Below are 24,598 nucleotides of genomic sequence, written 5' to 3'. Positions count from 1 at the left end.
TATTTTACTCGGTATAATTGGATACCCTTGTAAGAACCTTAGAATGGTTGACTGGTGGCAGCATGGTTGCCTTATAGTCTGGGCAGAAGGAATATAGCTAGGAAATCTGTGCCAGCCTTTCCCAGGAGAGAGAGAGAGTGTGTGTGTGTGTGTGTGTGTGTGTGTGTGTGTGAAAATCAAATACCCAGGTGTGGGTGTGACAGCTACTTGGAACTTGGACACAGTGCATCAAAGTCAGTCTTGTTTGGGATCTGAAGAGACAGTCCAGTCCCAGGTCTGGACCATATTCCCTGTGGGTTCTAGGGGGAGCTTGTGCTTGATGCAGAGAGCTGCATCTAAAAAATACTGTGTAAATCGATTCCTGCTTTTAATGACTGCCTTTCACTGGTGTCAGTGGTGAAGATTGAGTCTTCTTGATTACTGGCCTGGGTAAAGAGAGGCCGTCACGCACCCTGTATACAGATGATATAGTACTTATACCATCCCATAGGCTACCACTCAGTGCTAAATGAGAAACAGACAAATCCTTCCTACTATCTTGAATTGGCTAAACGAACAGTCAGCCCATAAAAGTAAATACTAATGTTATTTGGTACAGTCAAAAAATGCCAATTCACTACTTTTTTCCATCACTAATCCCTTCTTCATACAAATTCCTAATGTTACAACCTAAAAATAGCTTTTGCTTGAATTTTACCTTATCTTACTTTCAAACACCATGTTAAAAAATGCCTAATAAAGTTCTGAGCCAACTAAAAATCTTCTACAGAGCAGCACATCTCACCACTGATGCTAGCAGAATAATTGTCATAGATGTTCTTATACCTGGAATAGACTCTAACCTACCATTTGCTTGACCTTTGCTGTATGGCTCAACAGGTCATCAACTTTCAGTCTACTTATTTCAACATTTTCAGATTTATTCACCTTTCACCCCACTGACCTCTACAAGAAGAGCGTCTGAGCTGCAAGAAGTCATGGTGAGTCAACCATATCTATTTTCCCCAAAGATAGGTTTCTTTAAGAACCAATCCTTCATTTATACCTAAAGTGTTATCCGAGTTTACCTTTTTCCAGAACATAAAATGAGGGAGAAAGGATTCTTTATACCCTGTATGTCCACAGACAACTTTGGTATTATCTTGATAGAAAAAAAAAAAACTTTCAGAACTTCTGGGCAGTTGTTCATTTCTTGTGAGGGTAAGAAAATAGGACAATCTTTGTCAAAATAGATTGTTTCAAAATGATTGTCTCATGCTATTCTTTTTTTGTCATTCCCACCACAAAAAACTATTCCAGGCAGGGTCAAGGCTCACTCTGCTAGGGCCTTGGCTTTATCATTAGCTTCTTGGAAAGATTTGTATGCTAGAAGTATGTTAGAAGCAGCAGCATGATCCTCTGTGCACACTTTTACAAACTACTATAAATTAGACTCCTCCTCTAGATCTAGGGCAGAGACTAGGACCATTCTCCAGGGGCTCCTGGACTCTCATTCTTTCTCTTCCCAGTCAGGTTAAGCTAAGGTAATCTAACCAAATAGCTAAGGCTACTGCAGCAGTAATCAAATGAAGAACATAATACAACTGTATAAATAAACTTACTATAAGAGCAAATATTTGACTACTGCTGCAGGAGCCTCTCCCTCCTTCCAACCCTCTTATTTATCATGCATTTTTATGCCAGTTTGTGGACTTTTTATTTTTATATTCTTAACATTGTCCTCTCATGGTTTAGTCTCCTCTCTCTCTATCTTAGTTGGCATGAAAGCTCTGAAGGGCTTTGCACCCAAACATGACTTTTATTCAGTTCTCCTTGATCTGACTAATGCTTTGGATATGTGGAATGTGCCCTGCAAGCTTTGAAAGCTGGCCGCTGCTGTGTCTTTAAAAGGAAATAGCACATATAGCTTAGGCTACTGCAACAGTGATCACTCAAGCACCTACTGTTATACGTTTACTTACAGAACTGTAATTTCTTACTTTTGATTGATCCTTTCACAGGCAGACATTGTCACTTTATCATCGGTTAATGCTAATGTAAGCAATGCACACTAATAGTTTTTCCTTTGTATATTTTATGCAATTGTTTCTTTGTTTTGCATTACTGAATGTATGTAGGTTCTATGCAAGTCCTTTTGTATGTAGTTTGAGCCTTGTGGCCAAGGTCATGGATCTTTGGACCAGTTCACTTACCTGGTTAACAAATGTTAAGTAAGTAAATCCTTATCTGTTTCAGTTGGTGAAACACAGTTGGCATATATGGTGTACTCATTCCTCCATACTCTATTTCTTCAGATATTCAAACTCTTTGTCTGTGCACTGAAACTTCATCTATTTTATATTTGTAACCAGACTGATTTGACCAAAATATGACTTCAACCACCTATCAAAATAACCAGGAGGGGATGATGAAAAGATAATCACCTCGTTAATCGTACATATTACTCAAACACATCTAACCTACCTATTGTTTCAGTCACTAAAACATAATCGAAATGACTAGCATTGTTTCACCATATTTATCAGTCAGTGTACATGATCAGACCATAGACTAATCACTCTGGATATCCACATTCCGCCCCCACCCCCAATCAAGGAAACCACAGTGAAAACTTTTCAAAAGCAAACTTCACGTTACTTAAGACCGAGGTGGAAAGGTTCACAGCCCCCATGCTAAAGGACAACGCTGTCCAAGCTGCTGAATCCCTTACAAAGGCACTCTATGAGCACCTGCAAGAATGCATGGATCGTGCAATCCCAAGCAAAACCAAGACTCACTCCTCCAAGAAAAGGAAATGAGTCTGATGGACCCCTGCCATAAACATGCTATACAATAGGACGAAACTAGTACAGAAAAGAGTAAAATCCCAAGAAGGAAAGACATCCCTGATCAGTATCAGCAAGAAACTACCATCCCTCATAAAATCGTCCAAGGCTAGCTTCGAAAGAAGAATTGCCAAGGACTCCAAAGATAACCACAAAGCGTTCTTCAGCTATGTCAAGAACCTAAGTGGAAACTCTCAGATCTGCTCTGAGTTAGTGCAGAATGGCACAAAATACACTGAAATGACTGATATTGCCAACATTCTGGAAGGCAGGTTTAATGCAAACTTCACCCCCCCTCTCACCCCCTAAAGGGCCCATAACTATACCAGAAGAATGTAGAGCCCCAGCAATGACTGACACACAGGTTAAAACAGCCCTATCCAAAGCCAAAAACACAGCTTTAGTGGGACCGGACGGTGTCCCAGGGTGTGTCTTACACAAACTCAAAAATGAACTAACCCCTCACCTAAACACACTGTTCAAACTCAACCTCTCTACAGGCTACTACCCATAGAGTAGCGTTCAGCAACAGTTATCCCACTCCACAAAGGTGGAGCCACAACGGACCCCAGGAGCTATCGCCCTATAAGCCTGATTAGCCTGGTCTGCAAGGCTATGGAGCGCATCATCATGGAACTCATTAACAGAGACATTGGGAACCTCCAAACATTGGACCCTACCCAGTTTGGCTTTGTTAGGGGCAGATCATGCCTCTTAAACCTGGTGGACGTCTTTGAGATGGTTACCAAGGTTTTAGACGAGGGAAAGGAGGTCCACACAGCCTATCTAGACCTCGCAAAGGCTTTCAACACCATTCCCCATTCTGGTATTATAGACAAGCTCACCAGCCTGAATATAAACCCCTATGTCAGGAGATGGGTTGCCAATTTGGTTCATGGATAGAACTCGCATGGTGAGAGTTGCAGGCTCTAGGTCCGACTGTAAACCAGTTACAAGTGGCGTCCCCCAGGACTCAGTCCTGGGACACCTCCTGTTCGGTATATACTTCTCAAAGATACAGGCAAGCACAGGAGGACTATGGCTGACCAAGTTCGCAGATGACTGCAAACTGGGGGCCATAATTGACTCTCCAGCTGATACAGACATCCTCCAGAAGGGTCTCACTAAGACGGATACCTGCTGTCAAAATCATGGCCTCAAGCTAAATGCCAAGAAGTGCATAGTCATCCCCTTTGGAGAAAACAAAGTACCCATGAACTACCACATACGTGGTAGTCCCCTAAATACAGAAAATGAAGTAAGGGATCTGGGGACCCCAGTAGATAGTAATCTCTCCTTTGATAATCATGTTGCCAAGGTGGCTAGAAAATCCTTCTATGTGGCCCACCTAATCACAAAAGGGTTTGATTCTAGAACAAAAGAGGTTATTGTGCCCCTCTACTCATCACTCATCAGACCCATCATAGAGTACAACGCCCCATTTAGGATGTACCTTACAAGACACCTGCAACAGCTGGAAAGACCACAGAAGTACCTCACCAAGAGGATTACTGGCCTCAAACAGATGCCCTATGCAGCCCGACTGAAGAAACTCCAGCTGTACTCTGTTGCATACCGCCTTCCTCAGAGGCGATCTCTGCCTGACATACAAGGCCATGTCCAACCCAGAATTGATGGACATGCTCCACCTAAAAAAGAAAAATAAATTCCTGAGAGCCACATGCTCTAGGGATCTAAACCTCTCCATAATGATAAATAGGACTTGCTGGAGGGAAATATTCCTGTCCCAGAGACTCCCCATGCTTTCGAACAGGATTCCAATCTACATTAGGTAGAGCCCCTCACTAACACTCTTCAAGAGAAACCTTGACGAGTGGATGGGAAACAGAAAATTTACCCCGGGGATCACTGCAGTGGCTCTGCTGGACAGAAGCACAGGGAACTAATGGCTCTGCTGGATAGAGGCACAGGGAACTAATCTAAGGGGGTGGCGAAAGCCAACACATTCTGGCTAGGCTTACATATGCCCTCTGGCAGATAGCCTAGTACTTACCTATGAACTTATAATCTCCATACACCATAATATACCTGTCATGACTAAGCACTTTCAATCATTTATTCCGAATAATACAAGTAAAGAAAATACTCATCTTATCACCAGGCATCATTTTACTGTTAGGCTGAACTGATTAATAGTCATGTACAAGCCGTCCTCCCAGTGCTTGTATCCTTGTCTCTACAATCTGGTTTTCACCCTATATATTACACCAGAGACAATCCACTCTGCATTTTTACTAACTACTTGTGTACCAGGACCATCCCCATGTCTGGTGCCCCCTCCATCAAAAAGCTCCTCTCCTTGGACTTGAGGAGCAAAAAAAAAGTCCTTTCAAGTTTTAAACTATAGGAGACTGCTTTTTACAGTTGTATCAAGCAGCTGCTCCAATGTATTCTACACATGGAGTGCTATAGCACATTATTTATTTATTTTTTTAAACAAAGATCTTTTCTATTTCTAAACTGTAGTAAACTGCTTCCTACATTTGTGACAAGCAACTGCTACAGTTTATACCACTTAAAAAAAAAAAAAAAAAAAAGCCTTTTCTACTCTAAACTGTAGCCAAGCTGCTGTTACAGTTCACACATGGAGTAAGCACTATACCTCTTTAGTTCTGATCTGATCTCCAATATCATCATTTTGCCAGTGTAAACTGAAAAGCATTTGGGATCTGCCAGTCATACCCCTAATACTTCACCCCTAGCTAAGCCACTGCAAAACTGAACATTTGTGTTATTTAGAAAAGCATTTCCTAATGCTAAAGTGGCATACACATAGCTTTATTTGCTTCCCTTTAGTATATTGAAGGACAAAGGAAAATGGTACTGTTCCTGTGTATTATGTTTCTCTTCCTGGTTATTATTCACTGAAACGGTTGATACTTCACAGTATTCTTGCTAGAAGAGAGGGATATATTTTCATGTAGTCATTTCATCAGATCATTGCTTATTACTCTTCCAAATTATTACAATGATTAATACCTTATTTTCTAGGTTTCAATCAAATATATGCTTTATTCAGTCAGTCATTTTGTTTGCATACCTTTCTCCTCTAATAAAAATAAAAAAAACGAGAGATGGACCCGCAGAACGCACAGATTTTATTGCAAAAATAGGTTCACCGCTTTCATCTTAAAATGTAACAAGACCTCTTCAGAACCTAAATACTATCTTAAGACCAACATTTTAAATACCGTTTACATCACTACCACACCTCCAATATCCACCAGTCAAATAATAGAATACTCATAACCCGCCAAACACAATAAATACAGTACATATAAAAAAAACAATGCATGTAAGGCCATAACCAGTGTAAAACTTTTAGAAGCAAGACTGAAATAAAAACATTTGTTCATAGTATATTAGCTCGTCTCCGCAATTCACTACTAATAGACATACTATCATTAATACCTGGCAAGGTAGTAGCATCAAGACTAATTTGTCAAAACATTTAATTCAGTAACAGTTTATTTTTCCAATCTCCTGAAAAAGGGGAAAGGGATACTTGCTCGAGAATCAAGAATTTGAACTTCACAAAATCCTTATAGGTCAAGGACTGCCTAGCTAAGGCACTCTTGTTATCTTTCATTTTTTATACTCTAAATGTGTTGGTAGATCATCTGGTTAAGTGCATTAACCATTTTCCCGATATAAAAAACATGACATCAGGTACAAAAAGCAAGGTAAACTACTCTGTGTGGCAATAAAACTTTCACCCCTTGACTTCTATTGAAAATCTTGTTGTACAACCAACCTGAGTAGTGACTTTCAGTATATCCACACTGTTGACATCTACCACACAATGTCATAGGAAACACTTTGTGATTTGCTATTAAAGGTCTTTCCAAAATATTTTAAATATTAGGTTTCCTCTTATAGTTAAAACCTGGGCCATAAACAAATAAATCTTTAGTAGTGCCTTCACAAGAAAAAAGATCCCATTTTTTTGTATACTTTTTTTAATTTGTTTTGTATCCAAGGAATATTATACCATCCTGCTCCCTGTTTTTAATGGGACCCTATCATAGCAGCTTTCTTAGGGTGTCTCATACCATGTGTAATGTTGGCACCAAATCTATCATTTCTACTGGCCCAAATTTCACTTTCAATATTTTCTAAAATATTAACAGGATATCCCTGATCTAGAAACATGTTCTTGAGATGTACAAATTTTTCACGACAGACCTCATCATTCGATGTCAATCTAGACACTCTAATAAATTAACTTTTGAAATACCTTTTTTGTGGTAAAAGGGGTGGCAACTTGAAAAATATACAAAAACTATTACAATAAGTAGGCTTTCTACAGATCTTAGTTTCAGTCTCACCATCAAATGATCTAACCAGGGTGATGTCCAAGAAATTAATCGCATCTTCACCTATACGATGGGTGAACTTCAAAAAGTCTGTACTTCCTTTCATCTATTCCAAAAACTCACTAACGAGCTCTTGGCCACCCTCCGCCTGTAGTTTATTTTATTTTTCATCTGATAAAATGTTCGGTAAAGAGAAAACTACTCTAAGAAATGCAGGCATTAAATGTAGAACAGTTCTGTATCCAAAACCCAGTAGAGTTTTCCTAGATGACTGATGCTTTTACTAAACAACTTTTTTTGAATGTCTTTTAAGCAGATATTTAACAAAAGTATATGTTTGATTCTGCACCATTCAAACATGCAAAATGCAAGTGCTTGCCTTCTTCATTTGTCCTGAATTAGAAATAATAAAAATGACAGAAAATGAGGATGTAGGAGGGGCTGCTTTATATGTGCATCTTTTCTCAATTATTGGTCATTAATATGGGTAATATTTCAACATATCCAATCAAGACTTGCATTCTTGTATGTTTAGCCTTTACTATGTGTTGCAGTATGGAATGATACTAAACTAAAATTGAATGCAGGCAGCTGCAAAACTGATATAACTAACATGTTGAAAGCATATGAATCATAATGTACATGAGAACTCAGTTCTCTAGCATAATAAATGTGGCAACATATGTATAGAATTGGGTAATCCCCCAATAGCCAAACTTGAGAATAATCACGTACCCACTAGTTAGGTAATCTTGAGCCTTTGCATCTCTCTACTGGATAAAACTTTCAATGGCTGGGAAAATCTGCTCTTGTTACACACCAGATCCTGTAACAGAGAACTTCCCTGTTTACCCAACCATTTTTGTCTCAAGGGTTGTATGCTTGTACAGACACCTCTTCTCATTCAAATCAGATCTTTGCTTTGATTCATCTTCTATTTTCCCAGTAGTATCAGTATCTCTCAGTTCCATTTTATGGGCAAGTCTCACAGGTACCTCTTTTACTTTTCCATTTGCCTTATATGAACTTTCAGAGGTTAGCACTTATGCCATTCCAGAACACCTTTAAGACAGCAAGAAATGATATTTTAAATGTCAGTTTTCTTCATTTTTACTCTTCTGTTACATCTGCGAAGTCCAACTGATCTTTTGACATTACCTCATAGTAATCACATTCTACAGATATAGGATTCCCAACCTCAGATATTTTTGTGCCTGGTTCATAGGTTCATAGGTTCATACTAGGCTATCTGCCCGAGGGCATTTACAAGCCTAGCCCATCGTTTTGTGGCTTGCTACTGTTTCCGCAGTACCTGTTCATATTCATAACACATCAAGAAGTTCAGTGTCAGTTTAGGGTTCTTGTGTTTGAGTTCTGAATCTGACAACCACAAGGAGTTCATAGAAGCTATCCTCAAGGAAGATCTGCAAACCCAGTCCACTCCTGCATCTTACGTTTCATGTATTCCATCAAATCCTTTTCCTCACCTCTCAAGACATCTACATCTTCAGATTTCACTTTCCTACCTAATTCTCCGTTACAGTTAGAATATTGTCTCAATTCAGTTCAGATGCCTTGTCACTACTATTGCAAATTTGTTGTTTAACAGGTGCAATAACTGCCTGCTGGCCATGCAAATAATCAGTTCCATCTGTTCTAGCCACTCCCATATGTTTCTGGAGTACTTCATTCTTGTCAGGTTCCACAACTCCTAGAATAACTATTATCAGCCTCCAGAATGTTCAGTCTTAATACTTTTATTTTTTTAGTGTTGTGCATCACAACAACCTTGTTTGTAGTCAGTAATTTCTTAACAATTTTCTGATGCAACCACAAAGTTAATTTCTTCCAACTCCAACCACATGACGATACCTTCAGTCAGTACTTCTCCTTTGAAAGGACTGTGACATTTAACTTTTTATGACAAGGCTTGCTTATTTGTACAGCTTGACAGTATGAACGAAATGAGAGCTGAAGTTTCCAGGTCTTGGAGGTAACTGTCATGCTGTGGACTTAAGGTCATGACCACTGGATCAGTCTTTGGACTGTCTTCTGTAGCTGCTTTCCTAAAGGCAGTTACAGGCCAGTCCACAGCACAAACATAGTCCAAGTATGGATCACAGAAACACTGCATATTAATTAATTAACACAAACCTCTGAGATAGTCAATTTAAATATTTAATATTCAGTTATGAGTATTTAATTAATGAATATTTAACTTATGAATATTTAAAGATAGAAATAGTCAGTAATTCATTTAAATACTTAATTCCAAATTTAATCCACCAGGTTTTAAAGTGTTATATTTGAGAATCATTTGAATGAACTTTCCACCATGATGGTCCACAAAATCCCATTAGTTACAGGCCAGTGTCTTAATCTGTCCAAAAGGCCAGCATGATTTGGATAGACGTCAGTTGTACAGGAGGTGGCTGCCTTCTTCCTTGAGATGATGGCTGTTTGTATGGGAACTAGCTCTGCATGTGGGATTCAGGAACATGAGCTGTCTGGTATCATCGTGGATAGAGTCTGTCTCCATCACCATTTTCATTGTCAAGCCTGCTTGATTGCATTTGCTTGTCAGGTGGCTGTAGTACTTCTATCTGTGCAGTGGACATTCTGTAAGTCCAGTTCACCAGAAACCAAAAGTTGCTTTGTAGCAACAGTGCTACAACTACTGTTTTTTTTATGTTGTCCTTGTCTTTCTCCAGACCCTGGAGTGTCTACATTTATGCTATCTGCATTGCCAAATGCATGATAATATGCTGTCCTGGGCCTTTTAGAGATAGAGGATTTTATAGGTAATATCCCATAACTCAGGAGGTTAGGTACAAACCTGTATGTCACCCGGTAGATAGCCAGTTGGCTCACAGACATCACCCAGGAAGTTAGAATTGGGGAAATCTACCTTTACAAAGAGGCTAGAAACAAGTGGAGTCCTTCAGGGATCAGTCCTTGGACCGCCTCCTTTTTGATATTCACTTCCCTGAAATAAAGGCTAATATCGGTGGTGTTTGGCTGACTAAATTTGCAGATGTTTGCAAATTAAGAGCTGTCATTGAATCTCACACTGACACAAATGTTCTGCAGGAGGGGCTGACACAGACAAACAACTGGTGTCAGAGCCATGGACTAAAACTAAATGCCAAGAAAGGCAGAATAGTGTCCTTCAAGAAGTCATCCACCTCTGGTAACTATCATATTGTCAACACACTCCTTAGAGTTTATCCAGTAGTCAGGGACTTAAGGACACATCATCATCATCATATCTGCAGTAGTGAGGAAATCATTCTGTGTTGCGCAACTTATAAACAAAGGTATGGCATCTAAGTTCAAGGAATGATTTGTTGTTACCATCATTTGACTCCTCATCCTTGCTATTAAAATATTGCATTCTCATGCCCATTGGTTCCTGTGGCTGCATTTCAAAATTTGTGATGAATTGAGTATGACTGTTTTTTATTGTGTGTATGCACAAATGGTGGGAGGATTCTTCTTAGTGCTTAGTGGGTGGGTCAGAACTCAACCCAAGAGGGTAGAAAGAATTTAATTAGAGAACTGCCATGCTACGTATGCCTACTTGGAGTAGATCTTTGTTGTCCACATTCTGTCCGCTCTTCCAGAGGTTAGGAATCTTCTTAACTAGTGTGTTAGATTCCTTCCTGGCCCTCCACCTGTATAAGTAACTTGAGGCCTTTGAAAGTTGTACCTCCTTCACACCACGGGGAAGGTACACTTCTGGTTGTTCCTGACACCTTTGTCCAATCTCGTCAACTCATTCCTATTATCTTCCACAGCTTGATATGGAGAGCTACCCATTTGAGGACTTGGGTTAGTCAAGGTTGAAAGTCCTCCTTGTGGGACCTCCCTCTCAGCCTAGCTGGACGTGTCAACACTTGTAAAGGAGAATTTGCAAGATATGCCCATGCTATGGTCCTTAAAGACAGAGACAAAACTAGTCACTTGTTTGACTGCTGGATATAGAATTACAGGTGAAGATCTCAGGAATAGGATTTCAGTTGGATGGCAGTGAATTCTCCAATGTAGGCATTTCCTTCTCCTTGGATGCTGCCATTGGAATGTATGTAAAAACATGCTGGCCTCACTTCCCCCATTATTTGTACCTGCCAGTTGTTTACAAGATCCTTGGAGTGATATGAACCCCAGAGTCATCCTCTCTGGTTGCCCCCGTGTTTTGTTTTGAAATAGATGAAGCTTTGTTCTTTAATGGGACAAAACTTCCTTCGAGGAAGTACTGTGGTACATCAGCACTTGTTTGTGTTTAAACTGGGCCTGCCTAGGAGTACTTCATCACCAGGTTCTCTATCTGTCACCCATGAAAGCTGATGCCACATATTGTCATCCAAGACTTTGTCTGAGCATCCCAAGGCTGGACCCTCTCTGTGATATGAGTGGACATTGAGTTCCCTTAACCTGTGCCCAGGTGGCAGACAGGGTGGTCTAAGGGAGGAGCAATGAATGGAAGTAGGTGTATTCCTTTATCATGTAGGGGATTAGAGCAATCAACTGTGTGTCTTACCTGAACAGGTTCTAGGCCACCTTGGTGTTGGGAGTTAACTTTCTGAGAATAACTCTCCCAGTGTCTAGGCAAGAGAGTATCATGCCTTTACCCTGAAGACTGACATGCTGGTTTTTATCCTTCAAGGTGTTTATCATCTATGGTGGATAACCTAGGAAGGGCTTTGGGCAAGCCATATGCCTGCATGCGTTGTCTTGACTTTTCTTGTCTCCCTATGGATGACATGGATAAACTTTCTTCCAGATATTCTGTTAATAAAAGTGGGATGTTTGATCTGGGGCTCTAGTTCTTGCTTAGTACTTGATTCTCTAGAAGGCAATGGAGACTCAAGGTCAGGATTGCTGAACTGGTTTCAGCACATGATCTTGAAGCCTGTCCTAAAGGCCTCTGTACTATCACCCTAATAATTCTTGCATTGCAAGAAGGGGTTACTGTCTTTGGTCACCCATCCTTATTCTGGTGTTCTCCTAATTTTCTATTGGGTTTGCTCAGGAGAAGTAGAGCAGGTCCAGACTCCACTAACTGGAGGACAGGGAAGGTTATTTCTTTCTTTGGTAGAAGGAGAGCACAGTCTGTCCCTTTCCTTAGATTAGGACTGTAGATTCTTGGTCTCATGGGACTGGTGCCTTCTGCTCCTCTCCTTGGGGGGGTGGGGGGACAGGGGACATAAAGAAGTTTCCCTTCCATTGTCCTTCTTGGAGACCTTTGCTCCTTATGGGACTTTAGGTTCATTGCCTTGAAGACATTAAGTTCTACAGTTGTCCAAATTTCTGCCTCTGGGCATAACTTAAAGGTAGCAAATCCCTTCTGCATCTTGTGTTTAGGGTGTTGGCATTGGGTAATTTTGTTACAATTACTTTGGTAAAGGAAATATCCATGGAGATCTCCCTGAATTTCATGGAGGTAGTCCTCCAAGGACGCTGCATCTTGCTGCATGGCCCTCTAATGCTGAGCAATTAGAATTCTTTATTTTTCAGTCAGGTGTCCTTAATCTTTGTATTTCATGCCTCTTCACCTTGAAAGGGACAGTCTTTTCTGGAAATTAGGCTGAAATATTGCAACAGTACCGGATCCACAAGCCTGACTGGTCTGTTCTGATCACTTCCTTCCCCTTTCTAATAGTACATTGGTTCATCTATTGTCGGTAGATGAAGTCTCTAAGGGAGGCATGTTTTGTCCTGTCCCCCATTCCCACTGCAGGACCTATTTTCATGTTATGCAGGTCCTTTGAACATGGAGCTAGTCCTTAACTTTTTTAACCCTCTTTCTAATTTGGATCCTTTATCTCTTACATTTTCCTCGGTTTTAAGATAAGAAATTGTAAGTCATGAAAAGGGGGCCTTGACCTGGAAGTTGCAGTACAATGATTAGTGTTGCTAACTGGTTACACTATTACAGCAGTAACCTCTGTTGTCAATGAGAGCATTGAGTCCAGAGAATAACCTATTCACGCCCTAGTTATTTGCTCCCAATACCTTGGTTCCTTTGCCAATTATCTCAGTAAATTCCAGCCCTCTCTTGTCTGTTTTCTGTACCCCTACTTGCAGACATCCCTACTGGCAAAATATCCTTTCTCTAGTCTTGTGTTGGCTTAGTTCTTATAATACTTCCTGCTACTTTATGAATATAATACTCATTATGGTTGTTATCCTTAAGAATTTGCATCCAAAATCCTCACTATCTCTTTATTTCTTGAACTTCCCCATTTCATCTCCATCCCTTTCCATTTTGAATTATAACCTTCTGCTCGTCTTATGTGTAACAGCCTTAACTACGTAGCTCTAAAACATCCCTTCAATTCAAGGATTCTTTGTCTTGTTCTATTTGCAGGACTAACTTATCCCATTTAATGCTTCTGCTCCCAGATAAATTCCTTCAATTCTTAATTAACAGACAAGAGGGAGGGCACTCATACCTGGATCTGTTCTACACAACTTATCAGAGAGCAACCCTTCCATTTTAATTCTTGTCTCTGATCCTTCATATATCATCCTAATAAATGTATTATTTATCAGGAAATGCGAGTGCTTCCACTGACCTTCTCATAAAATCCCATCTTATTCCATCAAATAATTTCTTTGCATCAAGACCCACTAACAACTGTGTTATTTTTAGGGATTCTGTTTCAATCTGGATCATCATTATTCTATTATTGTTGTCAAATTTTGCCTCCCTTCGAAAAAACACATTGATCCATATTTATCAATTTTGGCAGCACCTTTGCAATTCTTTAAGATAGTATATATGTAAACTTGTGGCTTAAAATTGAAATGGGTTTACATAAAGTGGAGTCTGATGGGTCTTTTAAATCTTTAGGGTAATATAGCCACTCCAGCATTCTCAAAATATGTTGCTGCTTCCCCTCTTTTTAAAATACTGATACATTCTTCAGTTCTTGGAGATTTTCTTAAAGGTTGATTATACATCACCATGTTATCTCATCTCCACCTAATTTAACTGTTAGTTGTTCAGCCTTATCTCTACCTCTAGCCTTGGCATAATTGTCTTCCATAAATATTGGTGTGTATTCTTTCTTTATTTCTACATTTGTCTGCTTTATGCAAATTTCCATAAAATTTCCAAAATAACTCTCATACTTTTACAGGATCTCTTGTTTTTTTTTATAGGCACCCTATGTTTGCCAACAGGCACAGCCCTTTCTGCTCTGGAGTTATCAAAAAAAAGTAGTTGCTTAACAGCAGTCTCTCTTAACTCATACATATTATGCAGATATTCCCTTATTGTCTCTTTAGCACTCTATATTTGTGCCTCCTCTTGTTCTGTGAGATTCCCCTTAGTCTGCATTACTTTCACCTCTGCTGCCAAGGTGCTTCTATGGGATAGGCTTGTAAAGACTCCAGGGCCATTAGCCTAGTACACACCTATGAACCTTTGTCAGCCACTCTAAGTGATTCCTGTTACTTCTTAACTGTATTTCTTTCTGTGTTATTTCTACCCTATTTTTAAAATTAATTTTCATTTTATCCTACTTACTAGATATAACTTCTGAAGATATTTCTATATTTCCTATTAGCTCTCAAAAATTTTCCACTACCCATTCCTTAAATTCCCATTTTTAACAGGTAGGTGAGAAAGCACCAGTGTCTCATTTTCACTACATTACCCTGCATTTTTATCTTGTTTTTATTGATGCATGATCTGAAATATTTATTGTATCTATTGAACCTTTCAATCAGAAGTATGTTCATGTGAAATGCAATTTCTATGTAGTCTACCCTAGTTATTATACCTTGGGCAATAATATATAACTTATGTTAGAATTCCTACTACTAAGCTCACATCTTCCACACCAAATAATATTTTCATAAAAGCTTTCTGAAATCTACCTTATTTTGTTATATTTCTCTCTTTTAGATCCCCTGATACATTCTCAGTATTGCAAATAAAGTTCCAGCCCCCACATATAAGTAATATTCCCTACTGAAAGCTGATTATTTCATTTCCTTAAGCTCATCATAGCAGTATTTCATGGAATAGAAGTACATGCCAGCATAATCCTCCTCCTGTGCTAATAGCTTCTTACTGCCATAAGTCTGCCATAATTGATTTTTCCTGCTTTCTATCACTATTGTTGCCCCTCTAGCAATTAATACCATTGTTTCTGTTTTCCACTGCCTCTGATATTCTGCCAGATATCCATCTTGTAATCCTTTCTATGTCAAATTCACTTGCTCATTTCTTTCCAAATGTGCCTTCAGCATTGCTGGTTTGCACTGTGCATTTCATAATATAACTCAGTATTGCTTCCTTTTTGTTATACCTGTAAGGCCATTTGTGTTCCAAGATAATATGAATAGTGTAGCCATTATAATAAAAAGTTGTTCTTCTCGACAGTTACAAGTGTCAGTTTTTGTTTTAATGTGTATTTCCAACTTTTCTGTTACATGCACACCCTAATGTTTGGCAGGGTGATCTCTTATACAGTTGTTTCTTCTCATCTCCATTTGAACCAATGTCACATTTTCAAGACTTTTTCTTTTAAAGAGAAACCCTCAAACAAAAAAACTAAATACATTAAAAAAGTATCTTGTAAAATTATGTTTCACTCTTTAGATAGGAACAATTGTCCCAAATCTACAGCTGCACCCGCAGGCATAATCTATTCTCAAATTAATGATACAATACTAAAGCACATACTGCAGCTTGTGTTTCCACTTACATTGACTGCTGCCTGTTTTTTTTTTATCTCTCTTCCCATCCCAAATGTGAAAGACTGATTGGATGCTTTCAGAAATCATTAACTTCCAGCCCTAAAAAGTGCACTGGCTATCTTTAAGTAAAACTAAATTGTACACTGTTCTTTTAAATGCATTAAAGTATTAGGGCTGCTGCCTCTTATTCTCTTCCCATAATTTCAGACTTTATTTTTCACCAAGCTGTTTGCCATTGTACCTTTAAATTTGACATTACCTCTGCAAAGAATGCTCCAAATGCTAAAGATTAATTGCTTCCACCTACAGACAGCTACTCTCCATGTAAAAGTAATCATCAGTGAGTCTTTATCAATTGCACTTAGAAAGAAGTGTACAGCTGACTTAATAGCAGACTTCTTGACTCCCACTGAACATTTGCTAATGGAAAGAAGCCATTATCTTTGCAGATATAGAAGATTGGCATTTTTCTTGGCTTTCATCATGTTGTCTTATTTTTCAAGTCTACTTGCTTACAAAAACACTTAATGTAGCTTAAGCATTAATTTAGGCATTCACTTTTGGAAAAGTATGAGAAAGTTCCTTAGTTCTACATATTAAAAAAAAACACTTTTACACCCCCCCCCAGCTGCCCAAAATTACAGCATATTAACATTAAACTTGTTTTTGTCCAGCCTTTCTTCTTGTTATATTGTAAAGCCTATATTTCTTACAACTAGAAAGTACCTGTTTACTTGAATATCTTTTTAACACCTACAACAGTCACTGAGGAGACTGCCCCACATTTAAAATACCCCTGACCACACACTACGGAAAACTGCTTTACTATATATTACATGCAGATAGTGAAATGTTTTGTACAAAAACAAAAAATGTTTTATTTAATCTTTGTCTATACTCTGATATCAATCACTCATAGGGAAGGCAATCACTAACTTGCAATCCAAATGTTGTTTTGGTGTCTCTCCATTCTATTCCTTTTCCTTTTGCAATTATTTGTTCCCAGTACTTTGATTCCTTTGCCATATTCCTCCAGTAAATTCCATCTCCCTCTTGTCTATTCTTTGTATCCCAGTTGCAGTCATCCCTAGTGGAATCCTGAATGAAAGCCATACACTAGTTGAGTTTTTAATGGAATCTAGAGCAGAAGTTGCTGTTAAAAAGGGATAATTAGTAGGGCATATAAAATACTGCATGATAACTATAGAAAGAGGTCCTGAAACATCGGAGAGAGAGATTAGGTATGCAATTCACAAAAAAGCAATGGGAGGACATATGTATGGCTCCCTAGTATGCAACAAAGTCTAGAAGATTTAGAATGTGTGTATAGATACTTTTATACCCCCAGTAAACTCCAACTAATTTTTCCTCAGGTAGATAGCAAATGTTAGAGGTGTGGTAGGAAAGAAAGAGGTAACTGGAAACATATGTTTTGGGAGTGTAATGAGTTGGCAGACATTAAAATTTCCCTACAGAGTACTCCGTCAGGAATAATGGGCAAGCAAATGAGTATAACTAAGGAAATGATTTTTGAGTTGGGATACAGGATCTGAATTGCCTAGACATAGGAAGGCCTTATAAAGTTTAATTAAAAGCAATTACTAGAAAATGGAAATCAAAATCTAAACCAACTATACTTGAAGTAGTGAATATTGTAACAGAGATAAGAGAACTGAAGTGGGATCTTTGCAAAGGGGTAGGAGTAAATTACATGGAAAGAAATTAAAACTGTGTGAACAATACATGCAGAAAAATATTTTGGAGAATGAATTAAGTTTAAGAGTAGGCAAGAAGTAAATAATTTATGTAATTTAATTATTATAGGATATACAAAAATATATATGATGTATCATGTTTGCAAATGTGAACTTGTTATAAAGGTTTGATTACTTTTATATAAATGTAAGTATGCCTATGTCAAGGTGATAATTCAATAAAAGTGTTTAAAAAATAAAAAAAAAACATCATTTTACTTGGTTACCTTTTCCCATTTTAATTTCTTTCTAAACATTAATGACATAAGGTGGTGGTATACGCTTTGCCCACCCACAAGTTTAACAAAGTCAACAAAAGCCCAGTCTTTCTCAGCCACTTTTTCTTCCAGAGCCATATTTCACAAATGTGATTTATTTGTTATACTCCCCATTTATTCACTAATTTCCGTGTTGCTGGAGGCCTTCCTGTTCATCTCAGTCTCTAAACACCAGACTCTTATTCAAGTCCATGGTACTCCTGTTTCTTCTAGGCAGCTCTTGTATTTTTTCTGTCTCTCAAGCAGTTTCCATTGGAACATTGGAAAAAGTTTCAGTGGTGACGTCTCTCTGAGCTTTACTGTCAGAAGAATGAGAAGGAGAGTCCCCTTCTGTTTGCTGGCTCACTTTTTGTTCAATCAACTTTTTTATTTATTTCTTCTTTAGCTTGCTCTGCATCACAATGTCTAAAATCAGCTGGATTCAGCAACTTGAATTTCACACCTTCCTCTTGACTTTCTCTGATTACTGAGATAAATTTGCTTCTCCTCTGCTTGGTGTTGAGTGAATAATAATTTTCCACAAACACTATGATGTCTCTAATTTTTAATACTTTTGTCTTCTGTCATACATTTTTGTCAGGATTAACTCTTTCTACTGGTATGATTGCATTTTTATCAATACAAGCATTGGCTGCATTCTCATGGTCAGGTTTGGAGTATACACTCAGTTGATAATTTCTGCTGTGGAATATCAGTCCATTTGCTTATTTGTGCTTCCATAAAATTACTAAGTTTGTTCCTTTTATTTTCTCTGGTGCAGCAGAAAATCTGCTTTTTCTGCACACACTGTCTTAATCATTTTTTGAAACGGCTCTTCTTGAGAAGTCCCGTACTCAGCCAGCCTTTTCTTCATTTCAGTCTTTGTTTTTTGCAGTTTTGTCAGTTCATCTGAATAGTTAGTTGAAGCTTTCTTCTATTTTGCAGCCTTTAGTTTGTGTTGATTTACTCCTGCAATATTTCATTTATTTTAATCATCTCTGAGCACATTTGATTTATTTTTTTCCTCTAAATTCCCGGAAACCATCTCTTGAACCAAAACTGAAGCTTGAACTGCTTTTTGCTGAACAGCTGCAGGAGTCATATATTGCCCATTCATTCCTCTGCTCCAGGGATTTCAACAGTGACAGAGGAGATGGCTGTCTTTTTTTTTGGGGGGGGGGGGGTATCATTCAGCCTACCAGTAGTATACTTTTTGTTCTCATCGTTATCTCAGCATTTTTGAATGGCTTGACCTCACTCCATCAGCAACAGATTGTGTGTTTTGCACAACTGCTGTGGTCTACAATGCCATCCACTTGTGAGTGCAGACTTCTTCACACTCTCTGTGAGGAGTACAACCCATTGGTGGCATAGTGAACCTAATGCCTGCATGTTGTAGCCCCTCCTGAGAGGGACAGGAGCACTGTGTGCAGCTGGGTCCAACCCCTCCTTTCCCGCCAGGATGGGCTTGCCTTTCCTCTCGGCCAGTGCTGATAAGTACTCAAGTACCTTAGGCACTAGTAACCTGAGCAGTAGGGTTTTACCTCTCTATGCCACTGGTGCTGGCTGATTACTTAGAAGTTAACATCTGGTTAACAGATAATTTGACTGCAAATACTACTGCATTTCTTACTACAGCAAGTTTTTGGGAGGGGGGAAGAAACTAAAGTACCCAGGGAAAGCCCATGCAGAAACTTTGACTACATACAAATGTCACACAGACAGTTAGCCATCAGGACTTAAACTCTAGTGCTATGGGGCAAATAATTTTCACTACTGAATTACTACAGATTTTTTTAATGTTTAGTTTAAATTCTATAGCCGCATACTTGCCAGTAAACAGTTAAGCTATCAAAATTAATTTTGCAACCAATCCAGGTTTGTCTGGTGGCAGAAATGGAATTGTACTTTTAGTGCAAAATCTGATGCTAAAGAAATACAAAGGATATACACATCTTAAAAGGTGGAGCTTAAAAGCATTTGGTGTGTTTTTCAGTCTTTTACTTGTAGCAATGTGGACTGTTAATTTTTATTCAGTTTGTGCTGTATATAATTCTTTCAAGTGTTACCAAATCTGAAATAGCATTCAATACATGAAACACCTGGAATTTAACTTTGCAGAAAATTAGAAGATTGCAGTCAGTGATTATAAAACTTGGTAATTACAGTTTTAACCATGAGCTGATAGGATTGTGTTGACTACAGCAAGCTATATTTTCAGTGTAACATATAGCTAGGTAACTTCTAATTGTCTTCTCATTGCAGAACAGAAGCTATCTACAGATGTTCATTAATTGATTCAAATGGAGTTGTGATATTTAAAATAATGACTGTGTCAGCCTTTTTAATGCTTCTACTTTTGTGATTCCTTAGCTGTTTTCTATTATACATGCTATAGAAATTAAAGAAATCACATACTGTATTTATAGCTCAGCAATTTTTTTTGCGTGTCTTTGGTTGATATTTGAATAGGTGGCAGTGTGTCTCTTGTGTTATGCTATATATTCTTTTTTGCTGAAATTTAGGTTTCTTTACAAGCTTTACTTGATGACAGATTTGTTTGATTTAACAGGATGCAGCAAACAGCAATCCAAGTAGTAAACAAACTTGGTGGCTTTGCTTTCTCGGATTCTGTATGTGAGACGACAACCCATGTGGTGACTGGAAGTCCTCGACGAACTTTAAATGTACTGTTTGGAATAGCTAGAGGTTGCTGGATTCTTTCATTTGATTGGGTAAGATAATTTATCACAAGAAACCAAACAATTCTCTTTAGTAGAGTAACTAACTGAAATGTGGACAGCCTAAACAGTAAGTGCCTGAAATTTTGAAAGTGTCACTTTATAGTCTACTCTCTGTGTAACAGCTTCATGACCACACCCTCTGCTTCTGAATAAACTACCACTAAATTCACTGCAGCTCAGGGTAAGATGCGAATCAGAGGCAGCATTTTCAGATCTGGGACTCAGCTTTAGTCCTTGAAATTACTGCAGGCACCCCTTAATACAGTTTTCTGAAGTAAATGTGCATTTTGGCGTAGCAGTACTTGCTTAGGCAGTATGTATGTCATACTTCCGAAGTAGCCTGTATTTTGATTAAAATGTTGTCTTTCTGCTTTCAAATTAAGTAGTTATAAATCTGATGTTGTTAATCTTCATTCATTCCTTACTGATGGGTTATCGGTTCCATCCTCGGAACCGAGCCGGCCTTCCAAGCTCACGTCAGCCAAAAATTCTCAAGCCAAGATTCTAACCACAATGTTCTGCTCCCTGTTACCTCAGATCTCGTTTGCTGCATTGCTGTACAGCCGTGTCAAGCCTTCTCTCTCAGCTAAGTGTTCAGTTTTTTTTAAGTTTTCTATTATTAGTGTTTAGAAAGTTTTCAATTCTTCACTATCTCTATCTTCCTACCCTATCGCAACTTTGAGACTCTCTCCCTATAGTATTTTCCATCCTTTTTTTTTCTTACCTTTGAGGTAATTCTCCATTACCATCGTTGGTAATTCTTCCTCTCCCTTTCTTACCCTTCTGGGTAGTTTCTTAACCTTTTAGTAGTGTTGTAGTTTCCCCCTTGATATTACAATGTCGAATAAGAAAAGTAGTGTTGGTTTCAAACAATGTGCAGAATGCGGCCGTAAGTTACCGCTTTCTGATGGCTATGATTTGTGTGTTTATTATCTGAATGTTTCCCACCTTTCAGTGGACCTTCTGTGTGGGATTTGTAGAAATTTTTCGACTAGGACTCTGAATGAAAGGAAGAATAAACTTATACTAAAAGGCCTCTTTAAAACTCCTTTCGCTGATGCTATCCCTGTGTCGGAGGGCTCACCCCTTCTTCTAAACCACGTAAGAGGCATTCTTCTTCTTCCTCCTTGAGGTCGCTCACTTCGTCTCCCTCTGGAGATCAGAAGGAGTTGACTCACAAAAAGGTGAAAATTTCTGGCCCGGCATTGCCATCTGTGGTCCTTTCAGCCCCAGCTTCAGCACTGCCCCAGTTTATTCTCACTCCAGCTATGTCTTCTTCATGTCACTAGCACCGGAGTTCCCAGTGCAGAAACTTACGGCTCCGACAGTTTCGTTGCAGCCTTTTTCGGCACCGCTGATATCGGTGCAGACCCACTTGGCACCGTCTCTACAGATGCATTCTCCTTCGGCACCATTGGTGCAGACTCCTTTGACTCTGTCCTTGCCAATGCAGTCAACTTCCGGGATACTGCCCTCTACGGTGCAGATGCCTTTGGCACTGGCCTGCTTGCTGCTTGATGCAGTCACTTTCGGCACCATTGTTAGCGGTGCAGACACCTTCTTCGATGACACCGTATTCATCATGGCAAACATTTGCCACACCACCCTTCACGGCGCAGACACCCTTGACCACCTATGGCACCACCTTAGTGGGAGCAGATACCCTTGGCACCATTCTCCTCGGTGCAGACACCCTCTGTTCCACGCCCTGCATCACACGAACTCACAAGAACTAAGTACTCTCCCACCTTAGATCTTTTTGTGAGAAGTCAGTACAGCCCCTTTTTAGACAGGCCAGAGTCCCCATCAGGTCTGTCTATGAGGTCGACCAGGAGCCTCTCAGAACAGGATGTGTTGTGGCTTGTTGATTAGTTTCTTGTGGCCAGGAGACTCTCTCACCCATCTAAAGCTGCTCTCCTTCTTGCAAGTGACCGTATTTCTCCAAAGACTCCTTCGTACACTCCTCCTTCGACTTCCAGGGAAACATTGAAACCCCTTCCTCAGACAGCAGCTTCCCTTCCTTTGACACCAACAGTGGATCTCACTTTGGAGCCGGAGCCATCCTTGTGGCCCTCAGTACACTGGGCCCTTCTCAGGCTAGTGGCTGTGCCGTGGGGGCAGGCATTCTTGGTTTGGTGCCAATTTTTTCTATGGCACCCTCCAGGAATCCTCCTCCCCTCATGCTCCACAGTCCTTTTGAGATTCCTGGTCTGGGGGGCAGCTCATCGGAGCAGGGTGTCACCCTTGTCCAGAGGTTGTCGTGCTTGGTTCCGGGCTCCCATCCCTTTTTGGGTGGACCGGCCTTCCAGGCCATGGAGAGGGCACTTGCCTCTGCTGGCAAAATTTCCCTGTCTTAGTCCTTGCCCCCCTCTGTGCTGCAACTGTCACAAGTCACAACTACCGGACTTTGGACAGAAGGACCTCAGGTTTCTCCCTCTCAGGAGATCCTCTCCTCGCAATCTTCCCCAGAGCTCCCTACTGAGGAAGTCCCTTGCAAGGCTTTGTGCAAGAGGAAGCACATGGACTCCACTGAGGAGACTTTAGCCGAAGATACAGACTTTGATGATGGGGAAGGGTCCCCACGGTCACCCTCTGATGAGGTGTCCTTTGGTGACATCCTCGAGATCCTAAGACAGAGGGGCAACTGAGAGTCCTCCAAACCTTCCTCAGAGAAACCCGTATTCCTGCAGACCTTTCGTGCCCAACCCTCTACCTCCTGTATTACCCCACCAGCCGATGAGCTTGTCCAGCTCATCGTCCAACGTGCATGGAAGGCTCCTGACACTTTGGAAGCTCTACCTCAGAGCCCTGACAAAATTTTATCTCCCCCTGCTGAACATCCTCATTGGTCCAAAGGTCTTCCAGTAGATGCCATGGTGGTGGTGGCTGCAACCAAAAAAGACTTGGCAGAAGAGAGCCAGACTGTCCATCCACCCAACAAGGAGTTGCGGATGATAGACAGACTCGCTAAGCGTGTGTTTGCTTCACCAACCTTCGCTGTAAGATCCTTGAATTATGAGGCTCCTTGAGAGACCTTATCAACCAACTCTCTGAAACCTTGTCAGGAGCTGTTTCTGATGAGGTGCGTGACAACGTAGCCTCTCAGATAGCGACCCTGGAATTGATATCCAATTCTTCCATGCACCTCATTTCACATGCAATGGAAGGAGCGGCTAGAGCAGCAGGCACAGGCATAGTCATGAGACATCATGCCTGGATGCGCCTTTGTGGACTCCTTTAAGGCTTCCTTTACGAATGACCCATCGAGGCCACTTCATTGTTTGTCCCAAAGGTTAAGGATATGCTGGCAAGGTGCGAACAAGATGGTAAGACCCTGTCTGCCATTGGTGTCTGACACTCCACCCCTCAACGATTCTACTCCAGAAATCAGAGGAGCGGGAAGTTGTGGCACAGAAAATCACAGGGCTCTTTCCATGATGCACATGCCGAGTTCTCCCCTAAGGGCAGAGGGGGAACCTCTAATGGAAGATGCCCCTTTTGGGGCAGGGGAGGTCTGCGAAACCAGGGTCTCTGGGCAACCCTACCAGCGCTCATGAAGCGTTGCCCAATTGCTCACCACTGGAAGCGAACAGGGATCGTTTTTCCTAGACTCCACTGCCTGGCGAACCATAACCGCTGATTCTTGGGTACAATGGATATTATCCAGAGGCTACTGCATTCCCTTCCATCTCTGTCCCACTTCATCCAGAAATTTACCCAACGTCCCACCACATCAAAGGGAAGCAGCAGCACACGAAATCTGAAAGCTGCTACAAAAGAGTCATCCAAACGGTCCCCCCAGACCAGATAGGATCTGGTTTTTACTCAAAATTGTTTGCAGTGCCAAAAAAGACAGGGGACTGGAGACCAATTCTGGATCTCAGCACACTAAACAAATTTGTACAAAACATAGAAATTCCGGATAGTCATGGTTCAGTCTATCCTTCCTCTTTCGGAAGAAGATGATTG

The 24,598-nt window shown here is 40.1% G+C and overlaps 1 protein-coding gene across 1 annotated transcript in view; it reads left to right on the top strand.

The window, feature by feature from the left end:
* MCPH1 (microcephalin 1) overlaps positions 1-24,598 on the top strand; it is a 2,707,094-nt gene that overhangs the window by 1,299,228 nt on the left and 1,383,268 nt on the right. The window contains exon 11 of the mRNA XM_044060459.1: positions 20,458-20,620. Within this exon, the coding sequence (XP_043916394.1) occupies positions 20,458-20,620 (163 nt within the window). The remainder of the gene's footprint in view (positions 1-20,457; positions 20,621-24,598) is intronic.

The sequence above is a fragment of the Protopterus annectens genome, chromosome 2.part0 (genome assembly GCF_019279795.1).
Source record: "Protopterus annectens isolate FY-2018-M chromosome 2.part0, PAN1.0, whole genome shotgun sequence".
NCBI lineage: Eukaryota > Metazoa > Chordata > Ceratodontiformes > Protopteridae > Protopterus > Protopterus annectens.
This window is presented reverse-complemented; position numbering and strand designations above follow the sequence as displayed.